Source organism: Dermochelys coriacea, chromosome 19 (genome assembly GCF_009764565.3).
Source record: "Dermochelys coriacea isolate rDerCor1 chromosome 19, rDerCor1.pri.v4, whole genome shotgun sequence".
Lineage (NCBI taxonomy): Eukaryota > Metazoa > Chordata > Testudines > Dermochelyidae > Dermochelys > Dermochelys coriacea.
Genome location: NC_050086.2, coordinates 5,068,041 through 5,094,862, shown reverse-complemented (window position 1 = coordinate 5,094,862; position 26,822 = coordinate 5,068,041). Strand labels below are relative to the sequence as shown.

The following is a 26,822-nucleotide window of genomic DNA, read 5'->3' as shown; positions in this document are numbered from 1 at the left end:
CTCTCGTTGGAGTCTGTTTTTGAAGCTTTTTTGTTGAAGGATAGCCACCCTCAGGTCTGTAATCGAGTGACCGGAGAGATTGAAGTGTTCTCCAATTGGTTTTTGAATGTTATAATTCTTGATGTCTGATTTGTGTCCATCTATTCTTTTACATAGAGACTGTCCAGTTTGACCAATGTACATGGCAGAGGGGCATTGCTGGCACATGATGGCATATATCACATTGGTAGATGCGCAGGTGAACAAGCCTCTGATAGTGTGGCTGATGTGATTAGGCCCTATGATGGCATCCCCTGAATAGATATGTGGACAGAGTTGGCAACGGGCTTTGTTGCAAGGATAGGTTCCTGGGTTAGTGGTTCTGTTGTGTGGTGTGTGGTTGCTGGTGAGTATCTGCTTCAGGTTGGGGGGCTGTCTATAAGCAAGGACTGGCCTGTCTCCCAAGATCTGTGAGAGCGATGGGTCATCCTTCAGGATAGGTTGTAGATCCTTGATGATGCGTTGGAGAGGTTTTAGTTGGGGGCTGAAGGTGATGGCTAGTGACGTTCTGTTATTTTCTTTGTTGGGCCTGTCCTGTAGTAGGTGACTTCTGGGTACTCTTCTGGCTCTGTCAATCTGTTTGGGATGTGATTTTCCCAGCTCGTATGGGCATACCCACCCTAGCTTTCTTCTGGTTAGCTCGCTAAAAATGGAACCAGTGTCTTAGCACCACCGGCTTCAGTACAGGCGGCACAAGAGAGTACATACCCCGAAGGGGGGGGGGTTGTCATGTGGATTTGGCAGCTAGTACTGAGACTCATGCTGCTGCACCCTCACTTCCATTCTTAGTGAGCTCGCTAAACAAACACACCCTATAGCTAGATTCTGCAGAAGAACATTTTGACAGATAATTGTGAGGGATGGCAGGTCTAGAATCATAAGTCGTCCTCAAACAGCAGCCACCACCCAGCTGCTCACTGGTACCAGCTGGGAGCGCGGGCTGGTGGACCTAGCTCACCGGCACCACCATGAAGCTCCCGATTGGAGGAGACATCCAGCCTCTCCGATTGGCTCAGACTTTCTATTGAAGCGAGAAGGCAGCACAGAAAGTTGTCTGAGTAACAGGATGAATCCCTGGCTTGCTGCTACATTGGACCCTGCCTTCTTGCCTGACCCCTGGGCCATGCTTTGTCCCTGATTCCTGCTTTCCTGTCCTATTTCTGGTTCTTGCTTCTACACCCTAACACTGGCTACTGACCCTGGCTTTAACTCCAGTTCTGATCTCCGGCCCCAGTTAACCACTATTAGGAGCACTAAGATATGTCCCCATGTACAGCAATGACATTGATGGGGCTTTAAAGCTTTTTTTAAAATTTCTGCCGATTTAAATTTTTACAGGTTTGAGAAATTAGGAGGGGGTCAGAGAATTATTTAATGACAGCAGATGCTGAGACTTACAAAGTTCAAGTTTTATAACCGTTGAAATACAAATGATCAATATCACATATCAAGGTATACAAAGTAACTATCCTTAAATCACACAAATTCTCAAGCAACATTTTTCTTACTTTGGCTGTTCAGAAATTTAGATCCCCCCCCCCCCTTGGTTTAGCATGTACAGTGAAACTGACATTTACCAACACTGACCAAAAAAAAACCTGCATCCTTCCAAACCTGCTGATATCACATACTGAACATCAACCTTGCAAAATGCTACTGTCCCATGTTGGTTGTAAACTATTTAATACCTTCCTTCTTGAGAAGAAAAATAAAACTTAAAAAAATGGAGCAACCCAGCTCTCTCCTTTTCCCAAGCCGAAGGACACTTGAACCTTAAAAATATAGGGTCAGATCCTCAGCTACTGTAAACTGGAATAGCTCTATTGAACTCAATAGATCCACTTGATTTACACCAGCTGAGGATGTGGCCCCTACAGTTCTTTTCTAAATACAGAACACATGATTTTCAAATGAGTTCTGAGTTTGCCTCAGTGGGTTTTTCCCATCCCTAATATTAAGAGCTCATGTAGGAGCTCATCCAAAACCCAGTCAAGTCAACAGGAATCTCCCACTGAGTTGGATGGGCTTTGGATCAGGCCCATAATGCTTTTATCTCTAAAGGGCTTTACAGAGATGTACTTAATCGATCTTCAACTCTCCCACCTTGTGATGGAATGCACATAAGTGTTCTTATCCTTATTTTACAGATGGGAAACGTGAACCCAGGAGGTTAAAGTCCCAGTTCAGTAAGGTATTTAAGCATGTGCCTAACACAGTGAATACTCATGTGCTTGAGTACCTTGTTGAATCAGGGTCTACATGACTTTCTCAACAACCCAAAGAATGTCAGTGCCAAAACTGGGATTAGAAATCAAGTGCTCCCAGTATAACAGACGTGCTGTAAGCCAATGAACTAACCCAGACGGTTAGTTTCTACGGGACTGTGAGTGGGCACCGAATGACTGGCCATGCTAGTCAATCTACTTGCTAGATTGGGGCCTTTGTCATCAGCACATGTATTTTATTCAGTGATCACGCTTTCCTGTTGTTGAATTCAATGATTTGGAGCTGTATACATGTGTTTTCTCCCTACTGATGAGCTCTCTTCTTCACAGCTTGGGGTTTCTGCAGCCTCAACAGATTCCTTCAGTAGCAGCAAACGCTAAACGCAATTGATTTGTTTTTGCTGTTTGCCATCTTCCTGGGGAATGTCAAAAGGCAGCCCGCTCCTTGGATTGGCCCCTGGGACCTCGCAGAGCATTCTCTGCCATTTTAACAGGGTGCAAGATATCATTCTTTGGTCACGAAGTGCATCTCAGATTAACGTGAACAAACTCAACTGTTCACACGTGACAAGCAGGCACAGTAAGGGCTTTTCCGAACACATCAGTGCATTTCACCTAACCCCATGTGCTGCAAAAAGATGGAGATTATTCCCTACCTGGAAATTGTGTCTCTGGGATGAATCACTCAACAGTCTGAAGTCTTCCCAGAAACCCTTTATAGGCTGATAATTATCTAGTTACTTAAGGGAAAAAAATATGTTTATTCTCCATGGGCTGGTGTAAATCGATATAACCCAGACATTAAGGGAGTTACACCACTTGAAGATGTGGCCCATAGAGAACAATGTGTATTCTCTACAGGAAGTTATTAGGTATTGAAGTCAGTGAAGCTACACCAGCTGAGGATCGGGTCCTATGGATCTGTTATCTAATCAAGGTTGTTTTTTTAAAAAAAAAATTATTAATTATTAAAGTATGTTTAAAAGCTAAGGAAGATACCAACTGGAGAAAGAACAGTGGGGATGGAGGAAGCTGCAGCAGGGTGGGGACAGAGTCTGGGAAACATGCAATCGGCCATTCTGCCTAGCAATTGGGCATAGCAGAGGGAAACCCATGAAACAGATCACTGGAGGAGAAGCAGAGAAATTCATTTACCAGCTTTTCTGTGCCTGGTGAAAAAGCAAATGGGAATGTCTGGAGTCTGCCCATTCAAGCACTACGGGGAAGTGGCATGAGGCAGTTCTCTTGTTTAGGGTCACTGAAGCACCTGACACGGCCATAAATACGTAATTCGGTGCCCAAAAGTCATGCACCCAAGCTCAAAAGGATTTGCCTATTTGAAAGCCAGTGCAGACAGGGCCTGGCTGACTGCAACTTCCTATCCAAGCCCAAGAACAAAGGGAACTGTTTTCTGAAAATTTTATTTACCAAAATTTTGGGTCCATTTTCTTTTTTTAAACAAATAAAGATGCAGAAAAATAATTAAGAAAAATGAAGGAAATACATCGCTTCTCTCCTCTTCCCTGGCAATTTCTACTATGGCCCCAAAGTCCTTGTGTCCAAGGAGAAAAGATCTAAAGTGAAGCCAGGCTTGACTTCTGAGCAGCTTAGCTGGCGATCAGCAAGTACAAAGGGCACAGTCAAAAAGCTGCCAGTACCAGTGACCAGCTAGTACTGCTGTGTGTTTCTCCAGGGGTCTGAGGGTTGTGCTTTCTCAATGAACGTAGTGTAAACCTGTGTGCAAGCCCTTCCATGCACCTGCCCCACTGCTGCACCCTGTGTGACACATGCCAGGTGCAACACACAAGAAGCGCCATCCAGGGTGTCCGAATCTGAAGGGAGGATGTTCCAGTGGAACATTAATGCTTTAAAAGACATTCCACTGCAGCTTGGAAGCTATTGCCAAGGTGCAGCAGAGGGATTAGATATAGCTTGTGTGAGTGACAAATAACATCATGCATTAGCTGTATAATGTGCTTCAAACCCCAAAGCACAGGAAGGATTGGCCAGTATTAGCGGTGGAGAGAGCCAGTTCCTCCTCCTCTCTGGCTCGCCTTCTGCCCTTTAGACTGTAAATCCCAGTTGGCTGGGGGCCAGGTATCAGTTAAAATCAGTGAACATCAGCATTCGCGGCACGGACATTCCATGCCCTAACTGAAAGCCAGTTTTAATGAAATGCTTTGCTAAGCTGTTTGGCATTTCAGCACCGTTCACATCGAGATATCAAAAAGGCTTTGATTAAAAATAATTACATTGACTTTTAATTACATCCCTTAAAGAAAGACATTTTAAACGGGAGGTACGCAAAGTGTCACAGCCTCCCTAAGTAGTTGAGACGCACATTGTAGGTGGAAACAACAGCACCAAAAACCTGAGCAGCTTTGAAAGAGAGAGAAAGAAAGATGAACGGTGACTTCAAAAAAAAAAAAAAAGGAATAAAGATACTAAGATCGAGACATCTCTGAGAGACCTACCTTGGCTGGATTGAGGGCGGTGATCACCCACACGCAGTAAGCATTGTTATCATACTGTATGGGGTAGTTGGGAGAGGTTATCACTCCGCTGGGGCCCCGGAGATATGTATCGCACATCCTGGCTGCGAAGAAGAAAATAAGACAGTGTCTGGGGGAGGTTCATCAGCCTTGGGATGTACATTTGGCTCTTTATTTAGGGAGGTGAGAGAGTGCTTGCATAAAATCAAGAGGGAAACAAACTGCTTCACATTGTCTTCAGCAGGTAGGGGCTGTTGCGCCCCTTGTAGTACAGAAGACACAGGAAAATGCTGTGATGAATAGAAAGGGGATTCTTGATTAAGGCTGCTGAACAGAGACAGGCCCTGTGGCTCAGAATGATTTAACGGAGCCTGTGCTACACCTAAGACCACTGCACAGGGGCTTCTGTAAGCCCTGGTTCACGAAGGGTACTGCAACACACGCTGCAGAATCCAACTAGGAAGCACTGCTTCTTTCCAGGCGGGCCCTGTTTTCCTTTCTCCATGCTCCTTTTGACAGCCTGAGCAAAAACTAATACAGCAAACGGTTAATGAGGAGAGGCTGAGTTAAGTCCGATTTCTCCACGGGCTGGCAGCTCTGCTTAGCTTCTTAACAACAGTGTAAGTGAAGCGGAGGTGGGAAAGTGCATAAGGGTAAAAGAAAGGAAAAGGCCCGTGGAATCCTTTTGTCAGAACCAGCCCCCAACTCCCTCTCCACTGGCAACCATGAAGTGCAGAGTCATGGCTTTGTATCGGCGTTTGCTGTTGAGCTGAATGTCAAGTGGGCCTGGCCCACACACATCAGATCCGGGAATTGTACCTTCCTGATGTCCGAAGGGGCTGCATGTGTACGTGTTCTGTGTGAGCAGGTTGGTGTGCATGCATGTGCCTGTGTTCATAGCCAAGGTTCTGTTTTGGGTCCATCGCTAGACAGAACAAATACAGCTACACAGAGCTGCTGATTAAGGGCTATGCTGTATGAAAAACACAAACAAACAACACCCCATTCTTGAGCTAAACTGTTGACCTATCAGTACAGTTACCCAGAGTCTAAGCCCAGAGCAACCGACTTTGGGCCAAATTTCCTGTAAATGGTGGTGTTAAAGAGTGTAACTTACAACCCGAAGGCCAGAAAACTGGGGGGTGCAGCAAGTGAAATAACCATGAAACAGCGTAAAATAAAGCAGGTCCCTCCTACTTCACCTGATCTGTATCATTTCATGCTGACATATATTTGGGGGCATTCTGCTTCCTGATCCAAGTCTTACCCCTCCCCCCATTTCTTCCCTATGGCTCCCCGGTCAGTGATTTGACACTGCAATGCTGCATCCTGTCACTGATGGAGACAAACAGGCCTCCTGTTAATGGAACAGGTTCACAACAAGGCTCCTCTCTTATTCCAAATGAGCCCCATAGTGGTCAGTCTCCTGATGTGAATGCTGTATCTTGTTAATGTGAGATCGATGGGCACCCTTTGTACCAGCCTTACCGGAGGCTGCTCCCTTGTGACTGGTAAGTGGCAACAAGGAGGGAAACACCTTTGGGTTAAGCACTGGTAGATTGGACCCAATCAATAGGCTCAATGGCTATGGCCCATGAAATTGGAAGGGATCATACTGGTTGCTGTTGGCAGGAAGGCATCACCAGTAGGGGGCCCCATTTAGATAGTGGAGAAGCCAGTAAATACTTTTGCAAGGATATGATGGTCAGGTCCAAAGTGGGAGCTCTCTGGGTCTCAGAAAGCACATAAAAGAACCAAATTAAAAAAAAAATTCTGGGGGCCTGACTTATTTTTGAATGCTTGAGGTTGCTAACACTGTGAAATTCACCTCCAGTGATCAAGAATCCTTAGTGCACACTCTCTCTAGCTCTCCCATGAGTGTGGGTGTCCACAAAATATGCACATGCAGACAGAGCTGTTAACAATGGCTGAGCTAGAATCGTAATGGCCCCACTGGACTATTTTGTGACCCTAAGCTACCTGCAGGTTTGGACTCTGCACTTTGATCTGACCAACCTACTCCTACTTTTCTAACAGAGCCCAGTCCCTGGTGCAGGTCTTTCAGCAGCTTTTGAACACGCATCCCGTGTCCCAGAGTACCACAGAACAAACAGTTACGAAGGCCAAGAGCTAACACCACTTCGGGCAGCTCAGAGGAGCTGTCCCTGTAGGCCAGCCCCAAAGACCTAGCACTGCTGCATGCTGAACTAAGCAATGGAAACAGCTCTTTTCATCACAGCCCAGAGAGGCCTCTCAACACAGACCACATCCACGTACCTCTGCTGAATGTGTCCCCTGGCGGTTTGAATCTAGAAAGTGGATACTTATAAAAGAGTTGACATACACAAAGGGAACAATAACTGGGTAGAGGTTATGTGTCTTGCTTAAGCATCCCCAAGCACAGCACAGCGGTCAATTTTTTGCTGATGGTTAGACAATGGAGTACTTATGAGCATTGCTGGAAAAATACTGCCCATCAGAGACCTGCCATTCAATCAGATATCCTCAAACAATAACACATATTAGAGGCATTCACTTCCATGCAGGAAAAGAAACAACAACGAAGACTACTACTTAAAAATACAAACAGCCTATGTTCCTTTGCCTCCATTTGGAATGAATACTTTGTGGGGCTGATCACAGAAGGACAACAAGCTGGTTCATCAGTATGTATGGCATCGCTAATTTCAGGACAGTCTTTATTACTGGGGTCCATTTTTCCCAGGGGCATTGTTCTATTGTTGAAAATAAGACTAAATCATGAACTTAAGACTCTGATCCAAATCCTAACTTCCCCCGCGTGTGGCCATTTTCCTGTCTCACCTGTTAGAGTATGTGTACATTGGAGTGGGAGGTGCAGATGTACCTGCCCTAGCTGTCATTAAGTGAGCATGCTAAAAAGGGTAGTGTAGCTGTGGCTGCACGAGTTATGAAATGGGCTAACCACCCCATTCCAGAGCAACTATACTGGTGTTTTTAGTGCACTAGCTTAATCATAGCTGGGGGGTACATCTCCTCAAGCTGGAATTTATGCCTCTAACTCCAGCGTAGACATGCCTTTAGAGACAAAGGCTCAAGTCACATCAGAATTGCCAAACTGGATCTGAACAATGGTCTGTCTAGCTCAGTATTCTGTTTCCAATACTGTCTCATACCAGATACTATCTCTGAGATGTAGGCCTAGTCTATACCTATCAATATAACTATTTCAGTTAGTGGGGTGATTTTTTTAAATTTATTTTTACAGCAATAAAAGCCTTAAGAGGACTCAGTTCTAACGGTTTAAAAGTGCTTATACCGATATCACTTACTCCCCTTCTGATACAGGATTTAACTATACTGGTATAAGTACTTGTAAACCAATATAACTGTGTTCACACTTTGTGTGCGTGTGGTTCTACTACTTTAATTATACCAGTATAACTAAAGTGGTAATAATTTATATGTGCAGGCAGGCCCAGAGTAATGAAAAATTATGGAATAACCTGCCCATAAGGAAGATCCCCCCCCACTCCCAACAATAGTCAGTTAGTGGCTAGCTTATGTCCTGAAACACGAAGGTTTATATATCCCTTATAAATATTTTATCTAATGTAACTATGGATGTTTTATTATTCATATAAAAACTTAATTCTTTTTAAAATGCTGCTAAACTCTTGGCTCTAATGTCATGCTTTAGCAGTGAGTTCCATGGGTTCTGTCCCAAATATAAAAGAAGCATACATTACCCACTGCAATAGCATTGGATGAACTCATCCAACCACATTCAGTGAGTCAGCTGACATACTTAGTGCAAAAGGGGGGCAATTCTGTAGCCTATGAGCATTAAACAGCCTTCAAAGATACTATAGCACCGTCCATTACTTTTGAAATGGCAAGTCTAAAGGGCAGCGTGCAGAGAGCTATCAGTTATGAGAGGAAAGAGCCTCAGGTACAGTAGCTGGTGGTTCAGAGAAAATACCGGACATTCTTGTTGGGATGAAAGTCAAGTCTATAACATAAGTACAAGTCATCATTTATTAACTGTTCTGAAGCTACCAAAGACAGCAAATCGACAAGCCATTCTCACGTCCTTCCAGGCATAGTGATCACTTAAGATTTAAACTATCGGGTTGACTTTACTTGGAATCGTTCTCTAAGAAATTGTACTAACTAACAAACATAATATCTGCAACCATGTTAATGGTATTGCAATGAATCTGTGCCCATCTACAGCTTCACAGCTGTCAACATGTGGCAGACTGAGAACATATTCAGAACAGTGGGGATAGAACTTGGATCCTCCTGCTCCAGAAGTCTAAGACCCACCTTATTGAGCTAAAGGAGACTCGCCTTTACGTCCTCTAAATGTTTATAGCACACCCAACACTGTGATATCTCAGTACATACAGCAGTAGAGTGCCTATGAAACACAGTTGAGCCATTCCCATTCTCACCAGTAAATGGCAGCGGTACACATGCAAACTAGCAAGTTCATTGAAATTACAGTTGGTTGAAAACTGTTGACAAAACAGAGCTATTCTTCAAACTGAACATGTTTTGCTTCTTTGAAAATGTTCTGGTATTGCAATAAAAATGTCTCTATTTTCAAATTAAAAAAACAAGCAGAATTCTTTTCTGGTTTCAGTTTTTCATTGAAAAAAATGAAAAAAGTTTTGGATTTTTTTTAAAGATATTTTTCACAGAAAATCCTTTCCATGTTCCAGCCAGCTCTGAGTGCAGTATTGATCTATCGCTGTCACACCAGAGACAGGCATGTGATTTTTGCATGGTTGTCACCTGCTCCCAACTACTATATATATAATAAAAAGGATGTGTGTGTGTGGAGGGGGAAAAGATAACTTCATTCAGTCATGACTAAGCAAAAGCTGCTTACAATGCTGACCTCAAAGGCATAATCCTACTAGGCACTGAGCAAGCTCAGCTCCTACCATCTTAAGTGGGGCTTGTTTAGCACTTCTGAGGAGACCCTTCATGACTGGGCTATGAGGGGCTGTCATTAACCCCTCTCCTCTCCCCTTGCATCAGGCTTTCCCCATAGAGTGGGCTAATCCTATCCTAAACTGTATTAGCTACAGACTTTGGGGGCCTGATTCGCCACTGCCCAGCATCTCCTGCTGCCATTCGCACCCGTGCAAAGGGAGTGCAAAACACAACTGTTCTGATTGGCTGGTGGTATGTCCCCACTTTGCACTAGTGTAAATGATGGCAATCCTGAAGCACTTAGAGGAGAGGAAAGTGATCAGGAACAGTCAGCATGGATTCACCAAGGGAAGGTCATGCCTGACTAATCTAATCGCCTTTTATGATGAGATTACTGGTTCTGTGGATGAAGGGAAAGCAGTGGATGTATTGTTTCTTGACTTTAGCAAAGCTTTTGACACGGTCTCCCACAGCATTCTTGTCAGCAAGTTAAGGAAGTATGGGCTGGATGAATGCACTATAAGGTGGGTAGAAAGCTGGCTAGATTGTCGGGCTCAACGGGTAGTGATCAATGGCTCCATGTCTAGTTGGCAGCCGGTGTCAAGTGGAGTGCCCCAGGGGTCGGTCCTGGGGCCCGTTTTGTTCAATATCTTCATAAATGATCTGGAGGATGGTGTGGATTGCACTCTCAGCAAATTTGCGGATGATACTAAACTGGGAGGAGTGGTAGATACGCTGGAGGGGAGGGATAGGATACAGAAGGACCTAGACAAATTGGAGGATTGGGCCAAAAGAAATCTAATGAGGTTCAATAAGGATAAATGCAGGGTCCTGCACTTAGGATGGAAGAATCCAATGCACCGCTACAGACTAGGGACCGAATGGCTCGGCAGCAGTTCTGCGGAAAAGGACCTAGGGGTGACAGTGGACGAGAAGCTGGATATGAGTCAGCAGTGTGCCCTTGTTGCCAAGAAGGCCAATGGCATTTTGGGTTGTATAAGTAGGGGCATAGCGAGCAGATCGAGGGACGTGATCGTTCCCCTCTATTCGACACTGGTGAGGCCTCATCTGGAGTACTGTGTCCAGTTTTGGGCCCCACACTACAGGAAGGATGTGGATAAATTGGAAAGAGTACAACGAAGGGCAACGAAAATGATTAGGGGTCTAGAGCACATGACTTATGAGGAGAGGCTGAGGGAGCTGGGATTGTTTAGTCTGCAGAAGAGAAGAATGAGGGGGGATTTGATAGCTGCTTTCAACTACCTGAAAGGGGGTTTCAAAGAGGATGGCTCTAGACTGTTCTCAATGGTAGCAGATGACAGAACGAGGAGTAATGGTCTCAAGTTGCAATGGGGGAGGTTTAGATTAGATATTAGGAAAAACTTTTTCACTAAGAGGGTGGTGAAACACTGGAATGCGTTACCTAGGGAGGTGGTAGAATCTCCTTCCTTAGAGGTTTTTAAGGTCAGGCTTGACAAAGCCCTGGCTGGGATGATTTAACTGGGACTTGGTCCTGCTTTGAGCAGGGGGTTGGACTAGATGACCTTCTGGGGTCCCTTCCAACCCTGATATTCTATGATTCTATGATTCTATGATGGCACCAGGCTCAATGCAATGGCAAATCAAGTCCTGAGCTTGTATTTCTTCCAGAGATAAGGAAGGGACATATTTAGATAATGCCATTTCCTAGTCATCTCTCTGCAACAGGCTCCCATGAAAGGGGAGGCAGGGGGAATTCTGGGTCTTTGATGAGACCTTGTGGAAATAGCCTGCGGGAGGAAACAAGATCAGGGACCTTATCTCGCAGTGCACACTTATGCGCCAATAGTTCTTTTCTGCTAGAGACCTAACAAGATGTCTTTATCATCATCATCATCAACACAGAACCTGGTAACTTAGACGGAAACCATTCTAAGAATACAAGCTCCCATAGAGAAAACCACATGCTCCGGAAGGAAGCAATTAGAGTGACCCAGGTACCATGGAGGCAGCACAAACTGCTCAGTTAATGGCCAGCCTCAGCAGCGCTAGGCTGACCAGGTATCAGGGATGCTATCTTGAAAGCGATACCCAACAGGGGGTTGTGCATAGCTTCCATCGTTTTGATTTTTTTTTTTACTTGCTGTTTATAGTGACCCACTGGGAAAGTGGGACCAACTTCTGGGACCAAACTGGGTTTTCCACCTTTGGGCTGAGCTGATGGCATTGGCTTCTCCCCTTAACAACAGTACTTTGCTCTCCCCTAATGCCTTGCAATCAAAGATTTCACTGCACTTGACATGCTTGAAATAATTAAGCCTAACAGCCACTGCATGAACTAGGTAGGCACTATGACCCCCACTTGGCAGGTGGGCAGCTGTCCGGGGTGCCAGAACAGGGGGACAGGGAGGGGCAGGGGGCCATGGACCCTTAACTTTTAAAAGTGGGAGACAGAGGGGGGAGGGAGTGAAGAGGAGTGAGTGGGGGGCAAGCTCCCAGATGGAAGAGGCAGCACGGGGCCAGGGTCTTGGGGGAAGGGGCCATGAAGGGAGTGGGGCCATGGTTTGAGTGCCCAAGGCCCCCAGTTTTAGGGAGCTTTCGCTGTCCCTGGGAGCTGCCAACTTTCCTTGGAGCTAGACAGTGGAACGAGGAGTCCTTGCACCCACTCCTGGGCCATCTTTGCTGGGCAACAGTTTCTCTTTGCAGAGTGAACAAGCTGTGAGCCAAACAAGGAGAGTGTGAAGATACCACCAGACCCCCTAGATAAGAGTTGCATCAGCTTTGCCAGAAGATACACGACAAAGGGCATGGCTCCTTTGGGTCTTAGCAACATGAAAGCATCCCTTTAAAGGCCATTACCAACAGTACTCGTGAGAGTGGATAAAGAATTTCGATGTAAGGAAAGGAGAAAGTTGAAAGGCCAAGGCTTTATCAAACACAAACGTAAGGACAGAATGGAGGATTAAGAAGATGAATTTTTCATCAATCACCATAGCTAGGTTAACTCCTAATGCTCCCTCACCTCTGCACGCCGGCCTCTGGTCACTCCACGCAGCTATCATTTCACTCAGTTTCTTACAGGTGATGCTTTTGGACCCCTGTAAATCATAGCCTTCATTACAGGTGAACTGGATGCTGGATCCTAACCTAGTAGACAGAACCAAAGGGAGCTAATTAGCATTGGAGAAACTACTAAGGCAACAGTTTTGTCCTTTGCCTTCTTTGACACCTCAGTGATTCACCATAATGTGAATAATAGTTCTCTGGCTTCCAGGGCATAGGATGGGATTAACAAAGGTCAGTCTCCTTTCTCATGCATTTGCTTGTGTTGGGAGCTCGTTTCCTAAAGCAATTATAGTTGAATAGGAGATCAGAGCTTTTAACAGGACTTCAGGAGACATTTCCTCAATGCAGAAGCATAGGTTTGCACCCTAATTCGTTACATGTTCAGCATTTTTATAAATGAGAAAATAAACAAGAAAAAAAATCACTTAGTACTGGAAACACTTGTTAATTCCATGGTTTTAGTGCCAGAGACTCAGCTGGTGTAAACCAGTGCAGCCCGATTCACAAAAATGGAGTGATGCTGATTTACACTAGCTGAGAATCTGGCCCATAGTATTTAAGGACTCCGTTTGGCGCCTCTTTTCTTCCCTCGCTCAGAAATCCATTTTGTGGATTTCAGGTGGAATTTGATGGTTTCAGGTTAGTCATTTTTAGTGAACAGAACAGCAATCGACAGAGAAATAAGATTAACTATTGCTAATCTGTCATTGCTAACAGCTGGCTGATTTACTCGTGCAAACTTCACATGAAGGCCAGCTACTAAAGTAGGACAGGCATTGTTTTAAACGTTAGATGAGAACAATTATCCAACAGTTCATATGCTTATTGACAAAGGGTTGACACAGTGTTCTGGGAAGCCGTCTCAGAAGCCTCTATGGACTGAACCCTGTGGTGATTCATGCTAATGTAAAACAGGGCCTTTTGTTTGTTTGTTTAAAATATTTCTTTCTGCACTTAACCAAAAGGAAAAAATGAATTACAAAGAATCCTGATTGCAAAATCTTGGTTACAAGGCTGGTTTTGACAAGAGAAAACATTCCTGAGGAGGGGGATTCCTTATAATCTCTGCTTGTCATATTATCGCATTGTGTATATATATAGATATATATATATAGCTATATATAGATATATATACACACATATACATACACATACATACACACAATTTTTCTGTGTCACTTATCATTGCAAGATTTTCAGACACAAACCATTTATAGGTGTACAGTGGGTCGCTAAAGAAAGAGTATGTAACACACAGAGCCCATTATGATGGTTATGAACAGTAGCTTTGTTGCATGCAAAAGAAACACATACAAGGTTCTTACCTAAAATCGTTGCCTATTCTTTTGCCTCTCTCTGGAATCCCAGGGTCTGGACACATATTATGTCCCTGGGACACACCAACCTGAGTTACTACAAAGCAAAAACAGCACATACAGAGATAGAATAGCACAGGAAATCAACATCTTACATCGACTGTGTTGGGGTAGGTGGATGTGAAGAGAAAATGGGTAATTGCTAGTTGGAATGCACTAGCTTTTTGTTTTGTTTTAATTTGGAAAAAAGTGTAACTGAAGTCATTTCAGCTCAATTTATGCACCATGTTTCTCTGCTCAATGCCAGTGAGCAACATGGCTTTCCCTTCGTTACACTACAGAAGCACCATTGTAAAAGAAGTCTTGCATTTTTCAAAATTATACCAATTAAAGAGAATGTTTGTTTCCAAAGACCGTTATTAAAAAGGCCACCTGCAGCATGACAAGGTGTGTCCCTAATGCCCGTCAAACTCCCACCTGACTGGTGCCAGTGAAAGAAAGCAACTCAATAAAAGGTGGATGTATGATACAAACTGCCCAAAATAAAAGCCAGTCTGAAGTTTTAAAGCAAGTCATTAAGTTTGAATATGAAAACTTTTATGGAGCAATCTTGATATAGCTGCTTATAAACAAGAGATTTATAAAGAGATAATCAGCACTGAATAAACACATCTATATGTTTGACCCCTTTCCCATTTTTCCCCGCAAATCTGTCAAATGGCGCAAACAAGCATAGACGCAGAGAATGCATAAAACACAGATGGTTCCCAACGAGAATGAAATGAGCTCTGGCAATATGTTGATTTCAATTTTACATTTTGATAACCACCAAAAATATTTTTTTCATGTATACGAATATCAGAAAAGGGACAGTTTTGTCATGGAGTGGCTGAAATCTAGATGATTCAATTTTCTCACGTCGCAGAGGAAAAGATGCAGGGGGAAAATGTGGCATTTCTCCGCAGTGCTGCTGAAGCGATGAAGCATGAAACATAAATGAGCATGCTTCCCTCCTGCCTCGGCCTAAATGAAAGGAAGCCAAACCATCCTCTCAGTTACATGCCAGAATTTATTTAATTAGAGCAGTGGCCTTCAGAGCACTCAAGATTGGATGGCAAAACGATGGAAAGCATGCCTTTCACACAGCACATGTGTACCTGCTGCATTAGTGCCATGTGATACTGCGCACACTGCAAAAGTTGTGGCAGTGTGGGAATGTGACTATGGAACAATAGATGCACATGCACTGTCTGTGGAGACATGGCCCTGTGCGCCGCTGAGTACACTAAAGGCAAGAAAGCTGCATTTAGCAATTTTTCACTGTACAGTTAAACCCCACTTTGTCGTTAGGTACTGCGCTTGCCAAGCGTGGGACACTGCTGCTCTCAGACGGATGGAAGCAACCATCTGCTTCCAGGGGTTCAAAGCTTCAATCCCAATGCCTTACAAGGAGCTGCTGCTGACACATGCTGGAAGCCTTAATATTAGAGCAAATACAGGTTTCCTCTTTGGGTCCAGTGCTACCGGAGCGTGACCTTGGAGGGTGGAGGTCTCAGCTGCATGCCAAGGTAGACACATCTCTCTTTCTAAAGGATTTTCTATACAGCTCATCCCCGTAGTATCTGAATGCCATGCTTTCTTTGAGAGGCAGGAACAACAAGGCCCTTCTCTTCCCTTTCCTTAATCCTGACATCTTACACTCTTCGCCACTGCTGCTCTACAAGGATTTAAAATATATAAAAAAACAGATACTTTACCTTCTGCCTCAGCCACAATCCTTTCACTAAACTGCCCCCTTCACCCCAACATGGCATCTGCCTCCCTATCTTCAGGACCCAGATGCTTGCCAGGATCTTAGTACAGGGCTTTGTACCCAACTCTTTTGAAACAGTGCAGGAGCTACACAACCACAAGGGGAGATGTGGTGTCCTGCCATCTCCAAGTGGCCTGTTTCACAGGGAAGACGCGGCTTTAGGAGCAATCTCTCTTAGAAGCATCTTTCCAACCTTGTGGGTACCGGGGCATCCTCAGAACTCTCTGATTAATTCATACCCACAGCCTCAGGAATGCCAGAGCAGCCAGGGAAACAAGCAAAAGAAACAGCAACAATATAGCGGTCAATGCTTTATTTCCTGTTGGCTATAACAACACAATTTGCTGCCACCTTTTCTATATCCTGGGGACTCTGAATGTGTGGAGAAGTTGAGAGGGAACTTCTCCTTAGAGAAGAAGATTGTGCCATATATATTTGCAATACAGTGTCAGATTAGATAGCAATTATCTGATAATGTAGGCAGCCATTAAAAAAACCCTGTTTCCTGAATGGGCACCTCCATGAGTTAACAGAGCTGCCAGATACCCAGTGGTTTTTCCTTCGCAGAGATTTATGAAAATATTTCCTTTGGTTATGAGATGTGAGAATTTGTACCACCCGTTTCCCGCTCCCCCTATGAACATCATGCTCAAACACACACAGCTCCTCAAAGCAGAACACAGATGAAAGCACCATGTTTTACCTAGATTTCAATGGAAATGAATGTGGCATAACTTGGATTTGAAATCATAAAGAGGGCCCAGAGTTGCTGGAGGGGTCTGCCAGTTTCAAGAAATATATCAAGGCAACTGGCCTGAATTTCAGTCTTAAGCAAACCCTGAACTAGGAAAGCACTTTGTATTTTGGTGCAAACATTTTGCACAGCTCTGATAGTCTGAAACAGGGCGCAGAAGCTTTAGAATAGAACATGTACACAACCTGGAAAACCAGCTGAATGACAAAGGTAATTTCTCTGAGACCTGAAGCCAACTGACGGATGCATTAAAATGCAACCCGGAATAGTGTCTCAGACAGAGGCAATCCAGCCAGACCTGTGTTCTTTCAGTCTTAATACCATGCAAGTGTTACTTATGTTATAGTGAAAATCAGGCTACTAAATGGACCATGTGCTGCTAAACGAGATGCATTTCTGGGCTGCTGATCTGCTATGATGCAGCGCACCTTGAAAGTGTAGCATGTAACAAGACACTAAATTGTGTCTAAATTAGCTCTGTTATTACACAGTGGCAAGAGAAAGGGTCAAGTGGTGTCTGGGGGCCCTTAGGCAAGGCCCACACCAGCAGGTACAAGTACTTATCCCCACCATCTCTCTACATTTTTAGCAGAACAGGAACTTGAACCCCTCTGTCTCAAGTCCCTAGTTACTGTCCTATCCATTATACCACCTTTTTTTGACAAATTATCCTAGGCCACCCCTTTTTTCAGCTCATTGAAGCCTCTAGCAGCTGTGATCCAGGATCATCTTTGCAGTCCAAGAGATTATCCCCGGCTATTAATTATCTTTGTGGGGCAAACAATCCCGAGGTGTCCACCTGCTTATGAAAATATCTTTGGCAAACACAGCTCAAAAATAGCCAAGAAGGGCAAATAAGCGGCCAGTGCTCTGTTTTTAAACATATACATGCTTGTTTTGACTGTCCGGAAGTGAAAGAGGAGCTCACTTTGTATTTCAAGCCAGAGACTGCCTCTGCTGAAGGGGATGAGGGATAGCTCAGTGGGATTTGAGCATTGGCCTGCTAAATCCAGGGTTGTGAGTTCAATCCTTGACGGGGCCATTTAGGGAGCTGGGACCAAAAAAAAAATTAATTAAATTTGGATGATTGGGGATTGGTCCTGGGTTAGACTAGAGAACTTCCTGAGGTCCCTTCTAACCCTGTGATAGTCTATGAAAGTGCTTAGTGTGTGCCTGGAAAATCAACTGGAATTAGCAGCAAGGAAAGGTGGACATGGGGCTCCAGCAGTAAAGGGGTTCTATGGCTTCTGCCAAAGCAAACAAACAGAAAGGTCAGGGTAAAATGTCCTCCAGGAACAAGGGAGCATGTTTTAGGAAAGGCATTATTTTCACTGGAAACATTTCATAAAAAACAAAACTAGCAACAAATATCTGCCTCCCAGAGGGACTCGTGAGCAGGACATCAGCTCTTTAAAGACTGAGGTGGTACTTGTGGGAATGACTTCACCCTTCAGTGCTACGCAGTGGGGTGATGCAAGTGCTGGAAATAACGAATCACTTCTGGGAAAGGAGAGGTCTGTAGAGTGGGTCAATCAAGTCACTTCATTTTCCTTTGGGTTTCTTAACTCTACTTTGTCTCCCAGCACCCATGTGATATGAATTACCCACCTCAAGGCAAATCTGCTGGGCCGAACTTTCATGTGCAGAGATTTTGCGACGATGAAGAATAAATGGTCTAAGGCCCGGGGGTGGGCGGGGGGAGAGTGGGTGTTGACCATATTTGCAGTGTACCGATCACAAGTGTTCAAGGTGTTCCCAGACCAAAAATGCATTGTTGTGCAGATATGCCACGTGCTTTCCAATACTTTTACTGGGAATGGGGTCAGCATTTAAGCACTCGAGTTCTCAGAGCATCTAGCAATGCAGATTCCAACAACACAGGCAACACGTATCCCCCTACCCCATCCTCTTCCTTGCAGCTCTCTAAAAAGACAACATTATCCATGTATCCTCCAAAGTTACTTATCCCAAACAGATTTCAAATCCATTCCATTGAAATTACTGAGCCCCATACAAGATGGCGGTGCAACTGGAAGCCAGCGGCCCATCGGAATTGATACGAGGAAGTGGGGCACCAAACAGAGTCACGTATAACCCAAAGGCACCAGAGGAGCAACACTCAACTATCCATCACATCTGTGACTACTGGAAATGGTTATTTCCCTGTATGCTAGCATGTTATTCACATAGTAAAGGACAGATATCCACATAGTAAAGGACAGACAAGCCAGCAGGTAGGGTGATAAAATAGGGAGCAGGGAAAGAGAGAAAAGTCACCCAAATGTTGTGGTAGTTGGATTATTATAAATGTAAGCGTGGGAGTGACAGAGAAGGAGGGGAGAGGATGCATTGGATGGCTCACCCACAACTCTTGCTTCTGACTATCATGCACAAACCTTCCCTCTTCTGTTATTTATTTATTTTTAAATAGAGAGAAATGCCTTGATTTAACCCTGCATGAGGCTAAAATCCATATTTGCCATGCTGACAATTTGCTTTCATTTTACAAAAGGCTTGACTGAGCTGAGCTCCGGGCTCTGGCATTGTCAATGAATTCTTCAAGGTTACTGGGGAAACAATAAGCCTCGATCTTAATGAACTGTTGACTTTATAAATTACAGACTCAACAGTTTTCTTCCCCAAAGGGTTTCTTCAACCCCTCCTTCCCTCTTCTTCTCCTTATGCCAACTCTAATTTCTTTCCATCCCTTATTCAGAAGCAGCCAATTGTGATTGCATTGTTTGCCAAAGTAATTTACTCCTTCTACTGAAAGAAGAGCTAAAGAGGATGATCCCTCAATTTTTTTCTCATGTTAATAAAGGAATTTCATTGATGCCTCTCCTGGGGGCAGCTTTCTATTGAATTTAGGATTGTTTAATATGAGCTACAAGATAAAAAAAAAGTATTTAATAGAGAGGTACAACCTCCGTTCCCTGCCCCCGCCTGAAAGTTTCTCCGTGCGAGGAAAGCAGAGAAGAGATGCAAGCAATCTGTTCTGTTTAAAAATAGGATTTCAGTAGCCATCGTGTTCTGAAGAGGTTAAAATTAAGGGTATGACTACATGGAAAAAGGGGGGTATTTTTAACTTGGGTTAATTAACTTGGGTTAAAATAGCAGTGAAGACAAAGCAGCTCAGCTTTTAACTTGGGTTAGCCTGAGTTCAAACCCAGGCTCTTCTAAACTATGTCCACACTGCAGCTGGGAGCATGAATCCAAGTCTAGGTAGACAGACTTGTGTCAGCAGGGCTCACGCTAGCGTGCTGAAAATAGCTGTGTAGACGCTGCCATTCAGGCTGGCGTTAGGCTTGAGAGCCCAAGCTCCAGCCCCAGCTATTTTTAGGGTGCAAGCATGAGCCTGCCCACACAAGTTTGTCTCCCAGCTGCTGTGCAGATGCACCTCTACAGGCTTTGATTTGAGCTGGTAGCCTGTGTTCAAAGCCATGCTGCAGTGGCTTCACTGCTATTTTAACCCGAGTTAACTAACTCAAGTTAAGAATACCCTTTTTTTTTCAGCCCAGAAATACCCTAAGAGGCAAACTCTGCTTCAGTTACTCCCATGCACACCTCTGTCCGATAACAGGGTGAAGAATTTACTTCTCAAATATAAAGAGATGATCCCCTGATAACATACTCTAGCAAAACAAAGCAAATGCTTACTGTGGTCCCAATCCAAGAAAGCACTTCGGCACTTAGGTATCTTTAAGCATGTGAGTGGATCCCACAGAAATCAGTGGTTCAAGATCAGGCATAGAACTCTTCACATGCTTCAAGCTATGCAGGTGCTAGTAGGTTTGAAGGATTTGGGACACAAGGGTTTGATATTGTGAGGTGCTGGCCACTTCCACCAAGGTTCTGGAAACTTTCAGCTTCATGACCTTCCAGGACCCCCACCCTGTCATTCCCATCAGGGTTCCAGGGCCAGAGGGTTCACAGGGACTCCAGCATGTAGACTGCAGAGAAGGCCTCCATTACAGCAGTGAGCATGCAGCATGCTTAAGATACAGATTTTGAAATCAGCATAGAAAAATAAGGGTAGAGGATAAGATCACACAACCCACATATGATCTCACATCACATGACTTTGACATGGCTTCATGGAAAGGAGACACCACTGTCTGGATGGTTTCCACCCGTGTCTGTTTTGTTCCAAATCTCCAAAAGGAGCCTGCAATTTTAGTCTGTGTTTACGCGGAAAGGTGTCCATGTGCTACACACAATATCTGGTTACCCCAGAACAGGAGGGTCTTCCAAACCCACGTCACCGCCCTCCACTCTCTCTCTCTCTAGAATAGATCAAAGTAAATGCACGCAGATCCAGAGACTCTTCTGAACTCCAGGGATCCAGAAATCCAGAACATCCAGAAATCCAGCATCACAAATGTTTCCAGCTTCAAACCATCTCAGACTTTGATGAGAAACTGAATTTACTCGTAATTTACAAGAGACACATTTAGAGTATTCCTCCCTTCAACCTCTATTTTCAAAGTTGGATGCCTACCACTAGAAATCCAGAGTCTGATGCTCTGGTGCTTCTGCAGTCAGTTATGTCAGTGCAATGCGTCTGTAGAATGCTCCCAAACCAGAATGGTGATGATGAACATTTGTATGGCATGCACTTTGCACTGGTGTAAATGACTGTTCACATACAGGTAATGGAGAACCAGACTCTAAAATTGATAGTTAAGCACCTAATTAAGTGAGTTGTTTTTCACAAGTGATGAACACCCAGCAGCTCCCACTGACTTGGCTAGAATCTGGGTGCTGCTCAGCACCTCTGAAATTCATTTAATTCGGAGCTAAGCAAGTTGGAAAATGCCCTTACTGCACACACCTCTTTCCAACAAGATTCAGCAGCAAAAGTTTAGGAATATCCCGCAGACAGATCAGAGAAACTTACTTCTGTTATTTTTGTATTTAGGCAGCAGAGGAAGAAAAGATGCTTTCCATGCCAGATAAACAAGGACAATATACACATATTGTACACAATATCCATTCTACTCCACAGCTTCGGGAATGCTGCAGATACTGAAAGAAGTTTCTCTCTCAATTAGTATCAGTGACAGAAACACAACTCCGAAAACATAATCCCCTAAGTGAAGGCTCAGTTTTAAGCTACATTTCTTCTGCTTATTCTGCAAAGCAATTTAAAAAAGCATGTTTAAAAGAAAGATGTCCAATTCATTTTAGGGGAAGTGGACAATAGGTAGCCTATGTAAAATTTCACATTAAAATGTTCCATCATCATTCAATGCAATACAATTTGCACCAGGACTTATAGATAAAATTATTTCCCATTTTTATTTCTAGGCACACAAGAGACATGTTTAAGGACGTGAAATACATTTTGCCTCCAGTGGGTCATGTGAAACTTGCAAGCTTTAATCTAGCCAGTTGGAAACTGGCAGCCATCCATGGCTATGGTTCAGCAAAGCAACAATTCTCTGAAAGACCTGCAGGATATTAAGAACATAGCTGTAGTCTGCCTTATTCCTTGGTACGGGCTTCTGTAAAGTGGAATTACTGGAGAGGTGCAATGTACAGCAGAAAATATTACCTGTAGGAAAGGGATTAGCACTAGCCTTCATATAGATACGTTATTAGAAACATCTGAGAAGCAAGCCACGTGAAATTGTAGTGGCACCAAAAACAAGCTCTGTGGTTCTTTAATCATCCCTTTCAACTGTACTACTGTCCCTAATAAGTTAATTATATATATGAGGGGAAGGTGGGAGAGACATGGTTAGGTATGCAAGGAAAACCGCCATGTAAGGAGATTGTAATGGTTTAGAATCCATTTCCTGAAGGTAAACAACACTTCCTGGTGCCACAGCCTCTTGAGTCAGCATTTCTGAAGTTGAGAATTTGCTAAAACTAAATGTGCAGTAGCAGCAGGCTGTACTAGTCCAAGTAAATCTGAGGCAATGAACAAGGCACAGTTGAGAGCGATTTACCCTGAATGGGCTGAATACCCAATGCCCGTGGCAGACTCCAAGCTGGTAACGGAAAGGAATTTGGGTCATAGTTTCTGACACATGTATTTTTAGATCAACTGCTTGCAAGCTAATCTGCCTCCCATGGCTTCAGGGGGCAGCTGTGCCTTGTGCAAAATTGGCACCATCTAAGGCACTGGACTGACAGCCCTGGTGACGAGTCACGTATCCACTGGATGGGGACAGTCTGAGCCGAGCCTGCATAACTCTCTATTTCCCACTTATTTCTCAGCGCTTCTGCTGAGATGGCCACCTAGAGGGCCAATGGCGGGGGTAGCCTTGTATTATGGAAACCAGAGTCGGAACCAGCCGTCACTGGATCACTGATCAGGCAACCACAACATTCAATTCTTAGCCCATGCCTGGATTCATCATTATTTTGCTATTCTAGGTTTTCTGAATCACTGTAATGATCAATGATAACTGGTAGAGTTAGGGAGTGGAGGAAACCCAACGCTCTTGACCATGTCAAATGGGGGAAGCCCTGCGCGCCCCTTCCATTAAGAAAACCAATCCTTTGTCTGGAATACCTGTGTGTGAGCAAATAATGATTCCAATCCAGGCCAAGGCTTTTCTCTAGATAAGGACCCCCACCTCCTTTGAGGTGTCCAAAACAAAATGTATCCCCATTCCCACATCCCCCCTCAACGCCCACCTCTCTGAGAGTTCCAGTGTCCAAACCAACACCAAAGTGAATGGCACCTTCCAACACACGTTAACCATCAATGCATAGACTAGAATGTTGATGGTAGCTTCTTGGATCAGGCAAACTCCTCTTGGCTGGAATCTTTCATAGGGCCAGAAGTATCTTGGGCACATGGATTTTCCATCCCAAAAAAATCCCACTTGTTTTCTCTAACGATGCCTAACTAGCCCATTTCGCATCCTTCCAGAGTAACCAGAGGGCATCAACATACCTGTGTTAAAGCTAGAACTGAGCCAAGGAGCAGAACTTCATTTCTGATAGATGCTCAGTGATATTTTATATTCTTTTCATTGTGTCCATTTCTCTCTTAACTGAATTTCCCCTGCTGGAATTATAGATGCAATATATCAAAATGGTTCATCTTGGATGGGCATTGTGTATTACGCAATGGATGAGCAATTATTTTTTCTCACAATGATTATTTCATTCCAAAAGGGCTAAATCTTGTCAAGATCCAAATTTATCAAAAATTCAGCTCAACTCTGAACCAAACCTTTCCTACTTAATCTCAAAAAGGGTAGAGAGGGAGGCCCTTTAAGAGCACAGTCATCTGTCTAAAAACATAAGCCTAACAATGTTCTGAATGTCACTTCTGATTTACAAAGTTGGAAGGACCAGATGGGTTCACTTACTGGAGCAGGAAACTGGGGACAAAATGACATTCTAGACACCTCTCTAATAGACTTCATCCGCTATACACATTTTGCATAAGAAACTGACAGAGATGTGGGATGCAGCTGAAGTCTGTATTTCAGCGACTAGTCCTTTCATATGATTTTTTCTGCAGGGAGGTATAATTAAGTCAAATAACTTGCAAAAAGAGCAAAGATGCGATTAGTGTCACAGTTATTGTTACGTCTTCACTAAAGTTTCTGTCTGTAGTCTCCTCATTGCAGCTCTGACTCCTCTTACTTTTACACTAGATACATGCATTTGTTTTTAAATTCATTTGCATTTGGATACTCTTAAGACTAAAAGAAAACACAAAAGTAATGAATCCCTACCTGATATTTAGCAACAGATATATGTATACAGTATATATACACATACACACATGCACCAGCTCCCCTGCAGTCCCAGTTTAAGGAGTTAGTACATGTTTGTGAATAGAGCACTGGAAGGAGGTGATGCGGTAATGCCAGGGGGAAGGAGAAGGGATACACATTAAACCTTTTAGGAGTGACAAAATTTTAGAGATTATTGTCATATGAAATGTTCAGGGAGATAATCTTGCAAAGAGTGCAAATCTAGGAGCATCGAAACTTACACACTGATGTCTTCTGATTATTGTCCTTGCTGGGCATCAGCTTCACTCCTCTGGATTTCAGCTCAATCTGCTTCTTGACTGGAAAGAGATTTTAACCAAAAAAAAAAAAAGGTTTAGCTAGATTTTAAGGATTACTGATTTGATTCAGAGACTTTGAAGCACCAATGTTTTTAGGCATTCCCTGCTAACACAGTGTTTGTATAGCACCTTGCACAATGTGGCCCTGATCCTGAGTAAAACCAAACAAAATAATAAAATGTCCCCAGGTCCCAGAATTCACAATAACCCTAGCATGATTATTTATATCAACTTCCATAGCAAATAGTTTGATGTTGCCTATTTATTATTCCCATTTAATCGGCCAATCAGGAAGCAAAATCAATAACTTGTGATTTAGATGACCAAGAGACACAGTATGAACAACCAACAGTGAATAATCCATATGCCAGTAAATGCATGTGGGTGGATCCAAAGGAATGAAGCTGCACCATTGTAAACTCTCTAATATAGCTGCTTGAAGTCACCTTAATTAATCCACCCCCAACTATGTCGGTGGGAAAACTTCTCCTGCACAAATAGCACCGTCTCCACTGGTGCTTAGGTCAGTGTAACTATTGTATCTTGGGGGATGGATTTTTCACGAGTGGTAGTGCCATGTTTGGGGGCTAGGAGAGCAGATTTTAGTGGGGTTTTGTTTTTAGTATGGGAAAAGCGTAATCTTGCCTCTGAAAGCAAAGTACCCAAAGTCATTTTACAAGATTCTTTCCATTGTAGTTTTATTTTCATCTATTCAGTCAGTTTATATTTCATCTCTCAAGTGGTTCCCTTTGTGTACTTTATTGTTTCATGCTTTCATCTCTACACTAGCACATTTCTAAAGGTTGTCAAGAAAAATTATCACTAAAACTAAGGGGAATTTTAATCAACGTGTGTGTGTGTGTGTGTGTGTGTGTGTGTGTGTGTGTGTGTGTGTGTGTGTGTGTGTGTGTGTGTGTTTTAAAACAAAACCTGTTAATACATCTGTGTGCTAGAACTTCAGACAGGGAGATGTCAAATACCTTTTCTTGAAGCTTACCCCAAGTAACACGTTTTCTGCTCTACATGTTTGTTGGCACCTTTTCACTTTATCATGTGCCTATAGCATTTTGAGGGATTTTTTCCTTATCTTTAAATAAAGCAGTCAAAATATCGAGCTGAGATCAGGTCCATAGTCATAAATATATATGTATGGGGGCTTAGGCAACTCTTGTCTTTCCTACAAGCATTAATGGCTTTCATCTTTTGGGTGGGGCAAAATAATGAACAGTATGCTGAGTTGAGAGGAAAACTTAACACACACAAGTCTTGTTTAAATATAAACCAGTTGCAGATATGCTAAGGAATACGCCTGTCTCAGAATGCCTTAACTGACAATACTCCTCTAGGGTCATATAGCATACTGACGCCTGGATATAGGGATCCAGTGTCTCCTGAGTCATTAGTTAACATGTTACATGCCAAAATGCTAACTTCATCTGCAAAATCCCAGACTGTTTTGGGGAGCCAAGGAGCTATTTTTAGCTCAGCGAATCGGTAACTTTCCAAAATTTCCTCAACTTTGGAAAAATCGCAGTCTCACATTTAATGTTTTATTCGTTCTTTGACCTGTACATTTTACAACATTGGAGACATTTGGGAAAGAAACAGACGAAAAAGGGGAAGGAGGATGGTGGGAGAGGGAAAAAAAAGCAACAGGGAAAAAAAACAAAAAAAACAACCACCCTAGACATTACTCGTTTGATTGCAATCAGTGTCAAAAAGGAAAGAATGGGAAAAATGAAAACCTTGAATCGTTTTGGTTTTCAAAAACTGAAACTAAATGCAAATTTCCAGCTAGCAATGAGAACAGAAAAAGCATGAGGTGATCTAACACATTCCAGGCACTAGAGGGCAGTGGTATATAGATACACTGTTAAAGGCACAGGGCAAATTTCATTCTGATGTAAGAAAATGATTGAAATCCTGTTGCATTTGGTCTGGGTTTTTCCCATAAAACCTTTTCATATAGAAGCAGGTCAAAAGAGGTCTAATGCTAGTCTCAGGGGACCATGATGGTGAGGGAGGGAAGAATCTCTTTGGAAACTATACGTGGAGTAAAGTCTGTGTGAAGACTGCAAAACATCGAGTGGACACTTCACAAATGGCTAGGAAACAAGCACAGCAATTCAAAAGCATTTGTTATTTACACTAGCCAGTAACCCACTCTTTACAGA

General features: G+C 43.5%; 1 protein-coding gene across 2 annotated transcripts in view; it reads right to left on the bottom strand.

Annotated features, from left to right (window-relative positions):
* Positions 1-26,822, bottom strand: part of CSMD2 (CUB and Sushi multiple domains 2) — a 567,571-nt gene that overhangs the window by 257,542 nt on the left and 283,207 nt on the right. The window contains exons 7-10 of one of the 2 annotated variants that reach the window (XM_038377510.2): positions 24,571-24,648; positions 14,050-14,137; positions 12,681-12,805; positions 4,739-4,860 (exon numbers count right to left, since the gene is read on the bottom strand). In XM_038377510.2, the coding sequence (XP_038233438.1) occupies positions 4,739-4,860; positions 12,681-12,805; positions 14,050-14,137; positions 24,571-24,648 (413 nt within the window). The remainder of the gene's footprint in view (positions 1-4,738; positions 4,861-12,680; positions 12,806-14,049; positions 14,138-24,570; positions 24,649-26,822) is intronic. The other variant, XM_038377512.2, reaches the window with a different exon arrangement.